The 16924-nt window shown below is 41.7% G+C and overlaps 1 protein-coding gene across 2 annotated transcripts in view; it reads left to right on the top strand.

Moving 5' to 3' along the window:
- The window catches only part of PLCL1 (phospholipase C like 1 (inactive)), a 392170-nt gene that overhangs the window by 15401 nt on the left and 359845 nt on the right, over positions 1 to 16924 (top strand). Inside the window, exons 2-3 of one of the 2 annotated variants that reach the window (XM_070388663.1) lie at positions 6694 to 6797; positions 6954 to 7951. In XM_070388663.1, coding sequence (XP_070244764.1) covers positions 6779 to 6797; positions 6954 to 7951 — 1017 coding nt within the window. In that variant the 5' untranslated portion in view covers positions 6694 to 6778. Of the gene's footprint in view, positions 1 to 6693; positions 6798 to 6953; positions 7952 to 16924 lie in introns of those variants that run through there. The other variant, XM_070388670.1, reaches the window with a different exon arrangement.

Genomic DNA, 16924 nt, shown 5'->3' with positions numbered 1-16924 from the left:
CCAACCATCTCATCCTCTGTCATCCCCTTCTCCTTTTGCCCTCAATCTTTCCTAGCATCAGGGTCTTTTCCAATGAGTCGACTCTGGAGAAAGGAAAAGATATACCGAACTGAGTGCACTGTTCCAGAGAATAGCAAGGAGAGATAAGAAAGCTTCTTATGTGAACAAGGCAAAGAAATAGAATGGGAAAGACTAGAGATTTTTCCAATAAAATCGGAGATACCAAGGGAATATTTCATGCAAAGATGGGCACAATAAAGGACAGAAACAGTAAGGACCTAACAGAAGCAGAAGAGATTAAGAAGAGGAGGCAAGAATACACAGGGGAACTGTACAAAAAAGGTCTTAATGACCCGGGTAACCATGATGCTGTGGTCACTCACCTAGAGCCAGACATCCTGGAGTGTGAAGTCAAATGGGTCTTAGGAAGCATTACTATGAACAAAGTTAGTAAAGGTGATGAAATTCTAGTTCAGCTATTTAAAATCCTAAAATGCTGATATTAAGAGAAGAGGTAATTGTGCCTAATGTGAGTGGTTCCAGATTTGAAGGAGTGGTTCTTCAGAATAGGTAAAGTCTCTAGGACCATCACGAGACTTGTATGCTAGGAGACCCTTGTGTAGTAGGAAGAACCACAAGCTTTAAAGTCGTCTGGGACTCCTATCCTGGTTCTGTCACTCTGAGCAAGTGAATTGACTCTTTTGACCCTTAGTTTCCTTATCTATAGAGTGGAGAGAAGATTTCTTCATTGAGGATTATCTGGTCCATATTAACAGAAAGAAATTATAAGTTCTCCTTCCAAATGTGATTTCTTGGTAATGTATGGAAAGTCTTACTATTCTCACTGGATTTTTCTTAGGCCCACAGTTCTGGAGTGGCTAACCTGAACTAGAAGGACTACCTTGACATATCTGGTCTTTGATTCTGGGCTTGGTATTTTCAGGTTTGCTGGATCTGGCTAGGTTCCCATCAGTTTTTCAGTCCAATTCTCGATTTCATGTTACTCCAGTTTATTCTAATTTTGCCACTGCTTGTTTCGGATCTGCTCTGATTTTTGCCCTAGAATGGAATTCTAGGATCCTTAATGATAAGAAGTTCTTAGTGACAGAGCCATTTTTCTTTATCAGAAGCAGTTGTTTTATTCAGTGAGAGGACTGCAAAGGTGAAGATTCTGTCCACAAGTATTTACTAAACACTTTGTACCAGGCATGGTTCTGGGAGCTAGAAATACAGCGATGAATAAAATAGGTCTTAATGCACATGAAGATTGTATTGTGGGGCAGAGACAGGAGGGCAGCGTGACAGACTATATAGAGAAACAATTCCCTGGACAGGACTGTTTATTTACAGTAATAAAATCTTATGAGAAAACAAAACTGAGTAATATGCATAACATAGTATGTGTGTGAGATTGAAGGGGCAACTTGAAATTTGTGGTTAGAGAAGGCTTCTCTGAGGTGGTGATGTTTGAATTGACAATTTATGATTCTTATTCACATCCCTTCCGCCATTCCCTCCCACTCAGCTTCCAATTTGCCCATCAAGTGATTGTCACATTACTTGGTGAAAGATTGGATGGCAGGAGTTGTGAGTGATAGTAAAAGTGAGTGATAGTGCAGAGTTTTCTTTTTTTAATGAAGGTGTAGGAATGTGGCTATGGTTGCTGACCTAAACGAACCTGGTTAACCTTTCTCTCAGTCTTGCCAGTGGGGCCACAGAGTAGAATCTGTGCCTGGGTAGGAGCAGGTTCAATGGAGAGTTCTTTTTAGTTTTTAACTGAAAATATGAATATCAGGAGAAGCCTTCTGAGCTTATGCTAGAGGACCACAGAGTGAAATCGGCTAGATCAAGGTCCAACTGTATTCTCACAGCATAATATATAGACAACAGTCTTTATGAACAGATGCTCAGAGCAGAGATTCAGAAGTGTGTGTATGTGCATGTTTGCCTTCACATGAGGCTAAGACAGAATGCTGTTAAGGGAGAAAAGAGATGAGAATAACTGGACATTATCTAGTTGAAACAAGAAAAATTTTGTACACTGCTTGCTGTACTTTCTAGTTTATTTTTTTTGAAGATCACTGACTATAAAAATTAGTAGAGTGACACTAATTTTGATATCAAAAATATTATTAAGGTCATATACACAAATGATTTACATCAGAAATCCCTGGAAATATATTAATATTGTAGAACAAGATAGAGATAACCACAGTTTTACATTTCTCAGGACAACCCCAAAATGGAATTTTTATTAGGGAAACAGAAAGATGAAGCTCTGAAAGCAACTGTAAAAGACTCAAATGAAACATAATAATACTTGAATATCAAAGAAAGACAGTGATAGCTTAAAATAGGGTATATTTGTGAGTATGTCAGTGAAGTTGCTCAGTCGTGTCTGACTCTTTGCAATCCCATGGATTGTAGCCTACCAGGCTCCTCCACCCATGGAATTTTCCAGGTAAGAGTACTGGAGTGGGTTGCCATTTCCTTATTCAGTTTGTGAGTATAGCAAGTAACAATATTTCTTATGAAGGCAAAGGACATGTATGATCATTTTATGAGCTTTCCTGGTAGCTCAGTTGGTAAACAATACTGCCTGCAGTGCAGGAGACTCCGGTTCGATTTTTGGGTCAGGAAGATCCCCTGGAGAAGGAAATGGCAACTCTAGTGTTCTTGCCTGGAAAATCTTATGGCTCGAGGAGCCTGGAGGGCTATAGTCCATGGGGTCACAAGAGTTGGCTACAGCTTAGTGACTAAACCACCACCACCATGATCGTTTTAAATGTGGGTGGCCCTTTTACGTCCTTCCTTTAGTCTGTGGATTATAAGGGCAGTTCAGTTCAGTTGCTCAGTCGTGTCTGACTCTTTGCGACCCCATGGACTGCAGGACACCAGGCTTCCTTGTCCATCACCAACTCCCGGAGCTTACTCAAACTCATGTCTGTCGAGTGAGTGATGCCATCCAACCATCTCATCCTCTTTTGTTCCCTTCTCCTCCTGCCCTCAATCTTTCCCAGCATCAGGGTCTTTTCAAATGAGTCAGTTCTTCGCATCAGGTGGCCAAAGGATTGGAGTTTCAGCTTCAGCATCAGTCCTTCCAATGAATATTCAGGACTGATCTCCTTTAGGATGGACTGGTTTGATTTCCTTGCAGTCCAAGGGACTCTCAAGAGTCTTCTCCAACACCACAGTTCAAAAGCATCAATTCTTTGGTGCTCAGCTTTCTTTATAGTTCAACTCTCACATCCATACATGGGTTATAAGGGCAGATCGGTTGAAAGGAAACATTGAATTTTCTCTCCTGTATTTTTCATCTGAGAAAAAAAGGAAAAATCCATTGCTTTTATGATGCAGTTCTCAGAATCTCACTAGAGGGTGGTGTTGATCTATAACCAGAGGTTGCTAATCTGGTACATTCATTAGTAGGCTGCATTTATATTTAAAGAAAAGGTAAAATGAAGCCTTCTCAGTCTTCCCTAAAAGTTGGTAAATGTCAAGTCTGAAAACTCCCAAGGGCCTCATCCAGTTCTGGCTTCTTGCAGCCCCAGAGGAGCCAGATAAAGTAGTGAAGAGATTACTGGAGGAGTTAAGTGGCAGATTCTAATTTCAGCTCCTGCTAACTAGTAGACAAGAAATTAAAGCTTTCTGGGCCTTCTTCTCATTTGGGGGGAAAAAAAAAAAAAAGGCCTGTGCTAGATGATCTCTACATCTCCTTGTATCTCTGAAATTCTGATATTCTAACACATTCTGAGTCTAAAGGCTGCAGAATTTCTCCTGTTCTTGGTCAAAGGAACAAGTAACATCGCAAATTATAAAATTATTAATAATTAAAAATAACAATGTTATAAATGAGATTTAACATAGATTCTAATATTCAGTTCAGTTTAGTTCAGTTGCTCAGTCGTGTCTGACTCTTTGTGACCCCATGAATTGCAGCACGCCAGGCCTCTCTGTCTAACACCAACTGCTGGAGTCCACCCAAACCCATGTCCATTGAGTCAGTGATGCCATACAGCCATCTCATCCTCTGTCATCCCCTTCTCCTCCTGCCCCCAATCTTTCCCAGCATCAGGGTCTTTTCCAGTGAGTCAGCTCTTCTCATCAGGTGGCCAAAGGATTGGAGTTTCAGCTTCAACATCAGTCCTTCCAATGAACACACAGGACTGATCTCCTTTAGGATGAACTGGTTGGATCTCCTTGCAGTCCAAGGGACTCGAAGAGTCTTCTCCAACACCACAGTTCAAAAGCATCAATTCTTCGGTGCTCAGCTTTCTTTATAGTCTAACTCTCACATCCATACATGACCACAGGAAAAACCATAGCCTTGACTAGATGGACCTTTGTTGGCAAAGTAATGTCTCTGCTTTTTAATATGCTGTCTAGGTTGGTCATAACTTTTCTTCCAAGGAGTAAGCATCTTTTAATTTCATGGCTGCAGTCACCATCTGCAGTGATCTTGGAGTCCAGAAAAATAGTCAACCACTGTTTCCACTGTTTCCCCATCTATTTGCCATGAAGTGATGAGACCAGATGCCATGATCTTAGTTTTCTGAGTGTTGAGTTTAAGCCAACTTTTTCACTCTCCTCTTTCACTTTCATCAAGAGGCTCTTTAGTTCTTCTTCACTTTCTGCCATAAGGGTGGTGTCATCTGCATATCTGAGGTTATTGATATTTCTCCCAGCAATCTTGATTCCAGCTTGTGCTTCTTCCAGCCCAGTGTTTCTCATGATGTACTCTGCATATAATTTAAATAAGCAGGGTGACAATATATAGCCTTGACGTACTCTTTTTCCTATTTGGAACGAGTCTGTTGTTCCATGTCCAGTTCTAACTGTTGCTTCCTGACCTGCATACAGGTTTCTCAGGAGGCAGGTCAGGTGGTCTGGTATTCCCATCTCTTTCAGAATTTTCCACAGTTAATTGTGATCCACACAGTCAAAAGCTTTGGCATTGTCAATAAAGCAGAAATAGATGTTTTTCTGGAACTCTCTTGCTTTTTTGATGATCCAGCAGATGTTGGCAATTTGATCTCTGGTTCCTCTGCCTTTTCTAAAACCAGCTTGAACACCTGGAAGTTCATGGGTCACATATTGCTGAAGCCTGGCTTGGAGAATTTTGAGCATTACTTTACTAGTGTGTGAGATGAGTGCAACTGTGTAGTAGTTTGAGCATTCTTTGGCATTGTCTTTCTTTGGGATTGGAATGAAAACTGACCTTTTCCAGTCCTGTGGCCACTGCTGAGTTTTCCAAATTTGCTGGCATATTGAATGCAGCACTTCCACAGCATCATCTTTCAGGATTTGAAATAGCTCAACTGGAATTCCGTCACCTCCACTAGCTTTGTTTGTAGTGATGCAGAAAGGCTTTTTTTTTTTTTTTTAAACTTTACAATATTGTATTAGTTTTGCCAAATATTGAAATGAATCCGCCACAGGTATACCTGTGTTCCCCATCCTGAACCCTCCTCCCTCCTCCCTCCCCATACCCTCCCTCTGGGTCATCCCAGTGTACCAGCCCCAAGCAGCCAGTATCGTGCATCGAACCTGGACTGGCGACTCGTTTCATACATGATATTATACATGTTTCAATGCCATTCTCCCAAATCTCCCCACCCTCTCCCTCTCCCACAGAGTCCATAAGACTGATCTATACATCAGTGTCTCTTTTGCTGTCTCGTACACAGGGTTATTGTTACCATCTTTCTAAATTCCATATATATGCGTTAGTATACTGTATTGGTGTTTTTCTTTCTGGCTTACTTCACTCTGTATAATAGGTTCCAGTTTCATCCATCTCATTAGAACTGATTCAAATGTATTCTTTTTAATGGCTGAGTAATACTCCATTGTGTATATGTGCCACAGCTTTCTTATCCATTCATCTGCTGATGGACATCTAGGTTGCTTCCATGTCCTGGCTATTATAAACAGTGCTGCGATGAACATTGGGGTACACGTGTCTCTTTCCCTTCTGGTTTCCTCAGTGTGTATGCCCAGCAGTGGGATTGCTGGATCATAAGGCAGTTCTATTTCCAGTTTTTTAAGGAATCTCCACACTGTTCTCCATAGTGGCTGTACTAGTTTGCATTCCCACCAACAGTGTAAGAGAGTTCCCTTTTCTCCACACCCTCTCCAGCATTTATTGCTTGTAGACTTATACCAAATCTTACTAGGGAATCTCAGAGCCATCCTTTTTTCATCTATCGGAGAATTCTGTGGATAATTTCTGTGCCTTAATGAATCATTCAAGGATATCTCTTGCTTGCTAACTTGCTGGAAATGAGCAAAATATGTTTACATAGGATTATCTAGAGAGAGGAAGTTGAACCATTCATTATCAAGTGTTTTGGGATAGAGATTAAATCCCTTACCTCACCTTGCACTTAGCCAACATGCATCCTATATGTCTTTTCATACTGCTCATGGGGACGACAGAGGACGAGATGGTTGGGTGGCATCACTGACTCAATGGATATGAATTTGAGCAAGCTCCTGGAAAGGGTGAAGGGCAGTGAAGCTTGGTGTGCTGGAGTCCGTGGGGCCGCAAAGAGTCGGACACCTTTGAGTGACTGAACAATAACAAATCCTGTATTTGGTTTGTGAGGAGTCATTCTTTACATGGATTTAGTTGGTTCTGTTTCCTATTACCCTCATGTTATCTAATTCCCTTTCCTTGTCATTTATTAACAGTGCAGAGTGAACTGAAGATTTTTACATGGAACCTGAAGCAAATTATCCAACAACAGGGTTCCAGTAAACCCTGGTTTATCTCTGCATGGACTTAACTTCTAAAGGTGAGAGTCTGCAGTTAACCCTGATGGTTTGAACTCACCTCAAAGGCACTGACAGTAACACTCAATACCCCATTTCTTCCAAATTGCTTTGTTTGCAAATGAAGGTTTCTTTTCCCCTCCCCTCTCCCCCACCCCCCGATTTTGTTGCATCTCCAGGGTCGTGTCGAACATCTGAACTTCTCAAAATGTATGCACACGCTAGCGTGCTCTCACACCCCACTCGAGTACACGAGCCCGGCTGGGCCGGCTCCCAGTTAGAGAACACATTCCATTCTTCGCGCTCGGGCACACCCCTCCGCAGTGGGGATTGGTCGGGCCGACCCCCTGTCGGCGAGGCGAGGCTCCTAAGAGGCCCAGACGCCTGCCAATCCCCACGGGCTGTCAAAACAAGTCTTCCCTCCCTGTCACAACAGAGCGGAGTGGAGGTCGCCGCCGCCGCCGCCGCACTTCCTGGGGCCGCTGCATCGCGGTCCCTGGGCAGGTGGCGGGTGCGCCGGGCAGCGGTCGCCGGGCTCCAGCCCTTCTCAGGCCGCACGCGTCCCGGCCTCTGCGGCCGCCCGGCCAGGCGACCGGTGCCTTTTGTCTGGCGCAGAGCGGGCGTGTGCATCACATTTCGGACACCTCCCTCTCCTTGTCGTCTCTCCTCCCTCCTGCTCACATCTTCTCCGCCGTCCTCCCCTCGCCGGACTGCCGGCCTCCTGGACCAAAGCCCGCGGACGTCTCTACTCGAGAGATGCCTCCTCTCCAGAAAGTTACCGCCGCCGCCGCCGCCGCCGCCGCCGCCGCAACCGGGCGGTGAAACAAAGTCTGGCCGGGCCGCCTCCCGGTGCAGGAGCGCACCCGTGCCCAGCGGCTGCACTTCGCTGCCGGGAGTGCCGCCTCCCCGCGGGGAGTCCGAACCGCGCTCGGCCATGGCCGAGGGCGCAGCCAGCAGGGAGGGTTCAGCGCCGCCAGACGCGGCCGGGAGCGAAGACGACCCCCGAGTCGGCCCGGATGCCACCTCCGGGGACTGCGTGGCGGCGGCCCCTGGGGGCCGGTGGAGGGACCGTCGCAGTGGGGTCGCCCTGCCCGGAGCTGCGGGGCCCCCGGCGGACAGTGAGGCCGCCCTCCTGGAGGCTGCGCGGGCGACCCCTCGGCGCAGCAGCATCATCAAGGTAAGCGAGGCCGCGCGGCCCCGGGAGCTTGGCTGTGGGTGGGCCGTGGGGCTGGGGCAGGATGTACGGTGTCCGGAGGCATCGCAGGCTTAGCATTGTTTTCTCCAGTGTCCTTCATTACCAAACCTTCCTTCCTTGTCCGGAGGTTCCCAGACTCAGCTCTTGGCTGTGAGAAGCAGAAGTGACTTTTTTTTTTTTTTTTTTTCTCACCGCAGAGGAAAAGTTCCATTCTGCGCCTTTGCGTTTTGATGGATGCTTTCCCTCATTTTCTATGAAAGTTTCTCTAAACCATTGATGTAAGGAGGAAGGCAGAACTCAATATAAATGCAGACCTGCGGGAAGGTCGTGCACTGCTCTCCAACGAAAAGTTAGCTTTCTCCGCACAGTTTACCCTCAAGTGGGAAAAAACCCAAAAAACAAAACATACAAATCTTCGAGGCTCAGACTGTCTTGAGATCTCACGAAGCGTGAACCTTCCTCGTAGGCAGGCTTTTTTCAGTGGACCTTGCGGCAAAGTAGGCAAAGTAAAGAGCGAAGGTGGAGCCTAGAGTTGTGCAGATAGTGTAACCGGAAAGCAGTAAATCCACCAAGCATCACCACTGGTCCTCGTGGTTACCACCACATCCAGGAGAACGCTTCCCGACCCTTCAACTACCAGTCACGGTTTCTATTTATCCGTTTGGCTAGCCTCATCCCTCCTCTTGTCTCTTTCTGTCTTCCTTCCACTTGGGGCTTGCTTCCTGTTTGAGATTTCATCTTGGGTTCATGACATCGGTATAAGGTCTCCTGGAATTCAGAACCTTTCCACAGGCTTTGGAAGAGGGCCTTTTAGCATAAATGCGTGAGTACATAATCTTGAGTACATGACATTAAAATTGATCTTGGAAGAACATTCAGTATGAAACTGCTTCCATATAAAAATAAGCCAAAGATGAAAATGAAGGATGGACTTGGACCTATCCATACTTACTATTCAATGTGCTTGTATTAATACCTTCAAAACCCTTGTTCAGGTTGAAGCTGTGTATACATCACACAATACGTTTCTCTTTTTCAAGCTCTAAATTGGAACTCCTAGTGCCAGTGTGGGTAGACTGTTCCCACAGTCCATCCAGCTAGCTCCAAGTATGGTCTAGGCTTTTCCCCAATACTGACACATGGAAGTTTAGAGCCAAACAGGGAAATTTCTATATTAAAAGAAGAGTGGGTGGTAGTTGCAAATGACTTGTAGTAGTTTCTATTATTTTGTGACTTTTAGATTATGTGAAGAGGAGTGTTCTCTTCTAGGTATGAATTTGGAGAAAAAGGAAATGATCCCTGTCCCTGCCCCCTTTAACCCATAGATCAGAAAGCATGTTATTTTGAAACTTAAAAAAGCCCACTGTAGACAGTATACATTTTGAAGCCTAAGATGTAGACACTACATGTGTTGTGTGAAAACAATAGCCACAAGATAGTTTAAAATATACCATCATAAAAAGCATTGGGCTTTTTTTTGTTGTAAAAGAAATGAAAGTAACAGAGTGTAAGGAGTATATAAATTCTTGCAGCTAAATTGGTAAGTTTAAAATTTTTGTATGTGCTGGTTGATATTCCTGGAAGGGTCCTTGCTGAGTAATGGTGCCAGTTTAGTTTTGAAATTTCTTTTTGTGACAAAAAAGGAAGGAGGCAACGGAATAGCAACTTAATCCTTTCCCTATTTAATAGTAAAATAAACATTTAATAATTGCCATTTAAAATTAAAGATGCCAGAATATGAAGTGAATTCTTATTATCAGTTAGCTTTATTGAAAAATTATTAATATATGCATATGATAAAAACAAATGTTGCAAAGGAGTTTGAAGGGAAAACTCCCAGCCACTCCCCATTCCCACTTACAAAGTCCACCCCAGTAGCTGTTAACATGTTCTTGTGTACCCTTCCAGAAATATTCCATATATAAGCATGTGTATCTGTATATATCTGTGGTGAGCTACTGATGCTACTGATTTATGTAATAAAATTTGGCTAGAGTTTTTACAGGGTTTATATATTCAGACTTGCGCCAAACATTTTGATGTCTGGAGAGTTGTCTAAGGTCATTGTGATGCATCTGTTAATCTTCAAGGATAACCTGTAGGTCATTGGTCTTTGGGGTCTATTCCCAGAGGCCTTCATTATCTTCCAGTGGGGAAAGGGACAGGTGATGGGTTCTGTTTCACTCCTCCTCTGAGATCAAGGACATCTCAGAATCTGTCATTCCATGGTTTGTGCACTTTAGCACAATAAAAACAAGAGTTTCTGAAAAAGGTCTAGATCATAAGAAGTAAGTAGTACATGCTTCTCTGTTGAGAAAAAATTGCTTTCTTTGTTGTTTTTCCAAGAGTTGTTTTTATTTGGCATTGAAACATACACAAAAAGAAAGCTTTAGTACATTTTATATTAATCTAACTATTAAATGCTGTTCCAGATAGCCTTAGTACAGTGATAATTGATATTCATGGTCATAACTCTGAGCCACTGAAAGATTGTGAATCATCAAATATCAAATTCTTTTCAGCTCAGTTGAGGGTATTGTTTCTATTCTAATTTGACTGCTAATTCTCTGTAAACTTGAATAGTAGATAAATCAGAATACTGCATTCCTCTAGCATGCCAGAAAACAGACTGTCTTGTATATTAATAGAAGGAATGTTTTCAGTAAATTTGCCCTCCCTAATTTGTGAAAACATGTGTTTAGTTGAGAAAACAATTTCCTTCTGAGCTGATGAAAACAATAGTATTTATCTTTACACATTTTTTGAAAGTCTTTCTACTGTAATTATGTTTCTTCCCTTATATGCCCAGTTCTAAATTTTGAAAAATTTAATGTGAGAGTTAAACTATGTTCTCTTTAACCTGTCCATTTTCCCCTGTGTTTTTCTATGTAATTTTTTGTACAGCATTGACATTTATAAATGTTGTATGTTTTTTGGTAAGTGTATTGTTGTATACCACAATATTATATAAACTCCATCTTAATTGCTTCTTTATGACATTTGGTTTAAAATGACACGTTTAGTTAATTGCAGGGTTGAGAATATCTAGTAATTAGGTACTGTTGTACTTTCAAATATACTTCTACCTAAGAAATTAGACCAATAACTATCTGGTATTGATATAAAATTTATGTATTTAAAATATTTAGCATTCTAGATTGTAGTTTATCAGTATTACTCTATAATAGAAATTGTTTGCTCCCTATACTATTGGGTTTGCCAAAAAGTTCATTTGGGTTTGTCCATAAGCTGTAACAAAAAATCTGAACGAACTTCTGGCCACCAAATAGATGATGGGAATTGAGGTACATACATGTTTTAAAAATAGCATATTTTTAAAGCAAGACTTTTAAAATAAGTCTCTCAATAGTTGAGAGACTTCCCTGGTGGTCCAGTGGTGAAGACTCCACATTTCCAATTCAGGGGGCTTGTATTGGATCCCTGGTCAGGGAACTAAGATCTCACAGACTGCAAAGCCAAGAAAAAAAAAGCAAATGATTTATCTCCCGTTATATGCAATGTATTAAAGAGTCCTACTTTTTCCCATTTCCTTCTGCTTCTACTTCAGTATGAACTCTTGAGAAGAAATTATCACTTGGATCCCATGGGCATAAGTGTGTGGGTTGAAGACAGAAGTTGGAAATGAGGTGCTGAGATGTTCACTGAAGCAGCTAAAGTAGTGACTTCCATGTTGTCCATGTTTCTTATATCATGGCCGGTCTCATTCTGTCATGTTCATTGTGATTGTGGGGCTGATGTAGTGGGTTTCTGAGCTGCAGCCTCAAAGATGCTCCTTGGGTACCTGCTGACCCATATCAAAATTATGGCTCTCCTCAGAGGAGCAGGGAAATTTTATTCACTTTTATGAAGTACTGCCTAATGTGAGTCAGGTACTAAACTAGGAGCTTTCATACATTATAATCACTTAATCCTCACAGCAAACTCTCTGAAGTAGAGAAAGGAGGCATGGAGAGCTCCTGATACAATGTGGAGTCAGGATTCATACCCATGTCTGAAAACTTGTGGTCTCATGCTGATTCTCAGATGCAGAAAGAGCCACGATCCATGAACACATTTTAGGTTAGAAGTAATGTGAACATCTAAGAAAGTGGCAAATTCTTGGGCTCCAAGGTTTGTGGGTAAACTCTCTTTTCTCTGCTTCACCTCTCCAATTCAGAACAACTCGAAATGGATGACTCTAGAAAGCTTCCTTTGTGGCTCAGCTAGTAAAGAGTCTGCCTGCAATACAGGAGACCTAGGTTCGATCCCTGCGTTGGGAAGATCCCCTGGAGAAGGGAAAGGCTACCTACTCCAGTATTCTGGCCTAGAGAATTCCATGGACAGTCCATGGCATCGCAAAGAGTTGGATATGACTGAGCAACTTTCAGTTGAGTTCAGTCAGAAAGAGATTGCAGATGCTCTTGTCTTTGGTCATTTTGTTAGGCCTGCACTGTGCTTTGAAAGGCAGAGAAGCTTGGCAGATGTTCTACTTGTTGTCAATATATGAAGGTCACACCTGTTCTTTTATGCCTGACCCACTTCTCCCCTTCTCACGCAGCAGTTTGTAAAGGATTGTATTCTCTTTTAGACTCATTATGGGGCATAGTAAAAGTGAAAGTGAAAGTCACTCAGTTGTGTCAGACTCTTTGTGACCCCATGGACTGTACAGTCCATGGAATTCTCCAGGCCAGAATACTGGAGTGGGTAGCCGTTCCCTTCTGCAGGGGATCTTCCCAACCCAGGGATCAAACCTAGATCTCCCGCATTGCAGGCAGATTCTTTACCAGTTGAGCCACAAGGTAAGCCCAACAATACTGGAGTGGGTAGCCTATCTCTTCTCCAGAGGATCCTCCTGACCCAGGAATTGAACCAGAGTCTCCTGCATTGCATGTGGATTCTTTACCAACTGAGCTATGAGGGAAGCCCATGCTATATGGTGCATAGGAGTATGTATTACTCTAGAGGAATAATGAAATAAGGGATCTTGTGTGGGAGCTCTGAAAATATTTTTTTATAGGGACAATTATGAAGGGAATGAAGTATAATTGAGAAATAACTCAAAAATTTTAGACACACTATAAGTTAAATAGGCTTCTGTAACTTGGCATGGGAATTAATCAGCATTTATAGACTCTTTTGCCTGTAGAAATATGTTAAAAGTTCTGAAAAATCAACTTATGGGTAAATGTTAGATAAACAACCTGGCCATAAGTGTGTCCTGGTGGTTTCCATTGTGGATGTCCCTCCTGAGGTATGATTCATAAATGGCATTGAACTTCTTGCGTGGATTTGTTTTGTTGTGCCAGTAACTTCAGTTAGAGTATTAATTTTCCTGAAATTTCCATAGAAACGTTGTCACATTTCACCTTAGAAGTGGTTGTTTCTCATAGTAGTGCCTTTCTGATGTGATTTCTTACAGCATCTCTCAAGAGAATTCAGAATAAAATTTAGATAAAGAACCCTGTATTGTTTTGATGAGAGACTTTTAGAAGTACCTGTTGATTAGTGCTTCCTATTATTATCAGAATTTATAAGAATTTTTTTCCTTCTTGAAACATGTATTAAGGTTTAAAAAGTAGAAGTTAATTGCATAGCCAGTGAGAGGCTAAACATACATTGCAATTAAGACTGAAGAATTGTTTTCTCAGCCTTTCCCCCTTTACAGTAGAGTAAACAGGTAATTAAATTTTGTACAGTAAAATGTCAATTGAACATATATTTCCAAATAAGACCTTAGGCACCACAGGCTATTATGAGATGACATTGGGGACAGCTGATTTTACCTTTGGTACCACAGAACAAACACTCCATTAATGCTTCTAGGTAATGTTGGAGCAACTGGTTGGGCAGTAGGCTGGGGAGTAATTCAAAGAAAGAATTACGGCAGTAATTCCTGCTCCCCCAGTGACTGTTCAGTTTTAATAATGGTGAATGTTAAACATAATTCCATTTTCAGGATCAATATCTAAATTGAGACCTGTATAAAATTGTACATTAAAAAAATTATCAACTTAAAATGACTAAGAGGCAGGAGTAAAATTCCTTTTTGAGTTTTCCATTGGGATCTCACCACTAGTAAATGAACCATTGATTACTAGATGGAGAAAATAATTTGATTGCACTTCCAATCTAGGGTAATAATAAATCAGTAAACCTGTTGCAACGGAACCTGTCAGTTCTACATAATTTCATATTTTGATGTTTTCTAATGATGTAAAAAAAGATATATTTGTAGCTTTTTCAAATCTTATTTATCTTTGCAGGGCTTCCCAGGTGGCACTAATGGTATAGAACCTGCCTGCCAGTACAGGAGACATAAGTGATTAGGGTTTGATCCCTGGGTCGTGAAGATCCCATGGAGGAGGGTATGACAATCCACTCCAGTATTCTTGCCTGGAGAATCCCATGGACAGAGGAGACTAGCAGATTACAGTCCATAGGGTTGCAAAGAGTCAGACATGACTGAAGCAACTTAGTATGTATGCATGCACGTTTATCTTTGCATCCCAGTTCATCTCGGTATCCTACTTACTATGAAGGTTATGATAGACAGAATTTATTGTAATTAATAAATTATAATATACAATAAAAACAATTAGAACTGAATGGTCAAGTTCTATAATGACAACATTCTGTCTTAAGTCTTGGCCAATGTATTGTGTATTTCAGCTAACATTTGATGGCAACAAAATAATAATGTGACAAAATATTGGAATAGTCCCTTGGATTTAAATTAGAATTTGATTTGTAGTTTAATCTGTAGCATTTTATGTGGATGTGTAAGAGAGATATAATCTAAAAAAGTTTATTTTCCACAAATACCATTATAACTAACCTCACTAATAATTAATCTAGCATTATTTTGGAGAAGGAAATGGCAACCCACTCCAGTGTTCTTGCCTGGAGAATCCCAGGGACGGGGGAGCCTGGTGGGCTGCCGTCTATGGGGTCGCATAGAGTTGGACACGACTGAAGTGACTTAGCAGCATTATTTTGAGACAAGTAGGATTGTATGTGATGAGTAGAAAGTAATCATTATTTATATTATCATTATCACTCCAGAAAGAAAGGCAAGTTAATTTTGAAAACAATACAGTCCATCCAAAATGAAACAATATAACAACGAAACTATTTTAATAAGTGCACTTAGTTCCCAAAAATTTCTTAATTTGTTTGTGAATTTGTGAAAGTGTATGCCTTTTACTGGAGAAGGCAATGGCAACCCACTCCAGTGTTCTTGCCTGGAGAATCCCAGGGATGGGGAAGCCTGGTGGGCTGCCGTCTATGGGGTCGCACAGAGTCGGACACAACTGAAGCGACTTAGCAGCAGCAGCAGCAGCAGCATGCGTTTTACTGGCAAGGATATTATGTTTTTCCTTAACCATACAACTTTGTATTCAAAATACCTTTGAAAGATAATATCTGCTTTCTTAATTCTTTCACACTGACTTGTTCAAAAGTCTTTCAAAATGTGCTAAATCTGTACTAGACTAAGCATGAAAAGTGAAAGTGTTAGTTGCTCGGTTGTGTCCTACTCGTTATAACTCCATGGACTGTAGCCTGCTAGGCTCCTCTGTCCCTGGAATTCTCTAGGCAAGAATACTGGAGTGGGTTGCCATTCCGTTTTCCAGGGGATCTTCCCGACCCAGGGATCGAAGCTGGGTCTCTGAGCCACCAGAGAAGCCCAGACTAAGCACAGGTGGCAGATTTAATTAGGCACACTTGTATCATTGTATGGTACTATGTAATGGGTAGAAACGATGGTGGGATTATATCTCAGAGCACCTTCTCTGTGAGATGTTGAGGAAGGTAAATGCACAAGGAGGGCAAAAAGAGACCGAAAACAAACCCCCTTTACTGTTAGCTGGGACCAAAATTACAAGGCAGAACTCTAGAAAAACTGGACTTGATCATGTTATAGGTACTTCCTTTAAGGCTCAAGTGATTTCAAACCAAAGCAGGCCAAATAGCCTGTGTCCTTAAAATCCACATCTCCCATCTCAGATCTGACACGTGAGAATGAGGGTGGGCTGCCCAGAAGAGCACCCCATTGGGCGAGAGAATAAGTAGTCAGCAGGAGCAGAATGTGTTTACCCTCTATGCCTCTCTAGGCTTAGGCTGGGTTGGGATCTGAGCTCAGGAAAAGGGCAACTATGTGAGAAGAGACAGTGTAAACTGCCTTGCTCTGTTCCCTTCGGGTCAGCCTGTTGTTGGGTGAGGTGATATAGAGGAGACCACGCTGTGTGCACTCTGACCTTTATCTTTGAAAACTTCACCTCCATAAAACAGAGTCTATCAGTGCCCTTGAACTTGCAGTCTTGTAATCATTTACTAGTTTTTGGAGGAGATATTAGGGGCAGAAGTGGCAGAGTGGGGTGGGGTGGGGAATGAAGGTTGGTAGTCTGTGCTCCCCCTGGAGACTGACATACAAGCTTCAAAGACACCTTCAGCATTTGGTGAACTCCCTTTTTGAAATACTTTGGAATTATTGATTCCATGCTGTAATTAAATAGTATATATTTAAATATATTATTAATAATTAAATGCTTTATTTTTATGTTTAATAGATAAAACACCCAGTACATCTTGCAGAGATTTTCCTATTGAGAAATTTTCTTATAATGACAGCAAATGCTTATTTAAGTTATGAGTCTGGCATTGTTCAGTCAATGTATATTCATTCATTAAATCCTCACAATAACCTTATGTACTTAGTGTTTTTACTTGTTATTTCCCTTTTCACAGTTGGAGAGATACTAAATGACTTGCCCGGGGTTACTTAGCTAGTAAATGGCAGAGCGAAGAAATGGACTCAAATGGTTTAGCTCCATAGGTTGCTTTTAATCTTTATACTATACATCCTGCTAAATAATATTGATTTAAACCTTAGCTAGTAGTCATGAAATAGGAGACATTATATAGCTACCTTAAAAAATAAGTTTAGCTGACAAGTCA

This window comes from Bos mutus, chromosome 2 (genome assembly GCF_027580195.1).
Source record: "Bos mutus isolate GX-2022 chromosome 2, NWIPB_WYAK_1.1, whole genome shotgun sequence".
Taxonomy (NCBI): domain Eukaryota; kingdom Metazoa; phylum Chordata; class Mammalia; order Artiodactyla; family Bovidae; genus Bos; species Bos mutus.
Note: the sequence above shows the minus strand (reverse complement) of the source record. Positions and strands in the feature narration are given on the sequence as shown.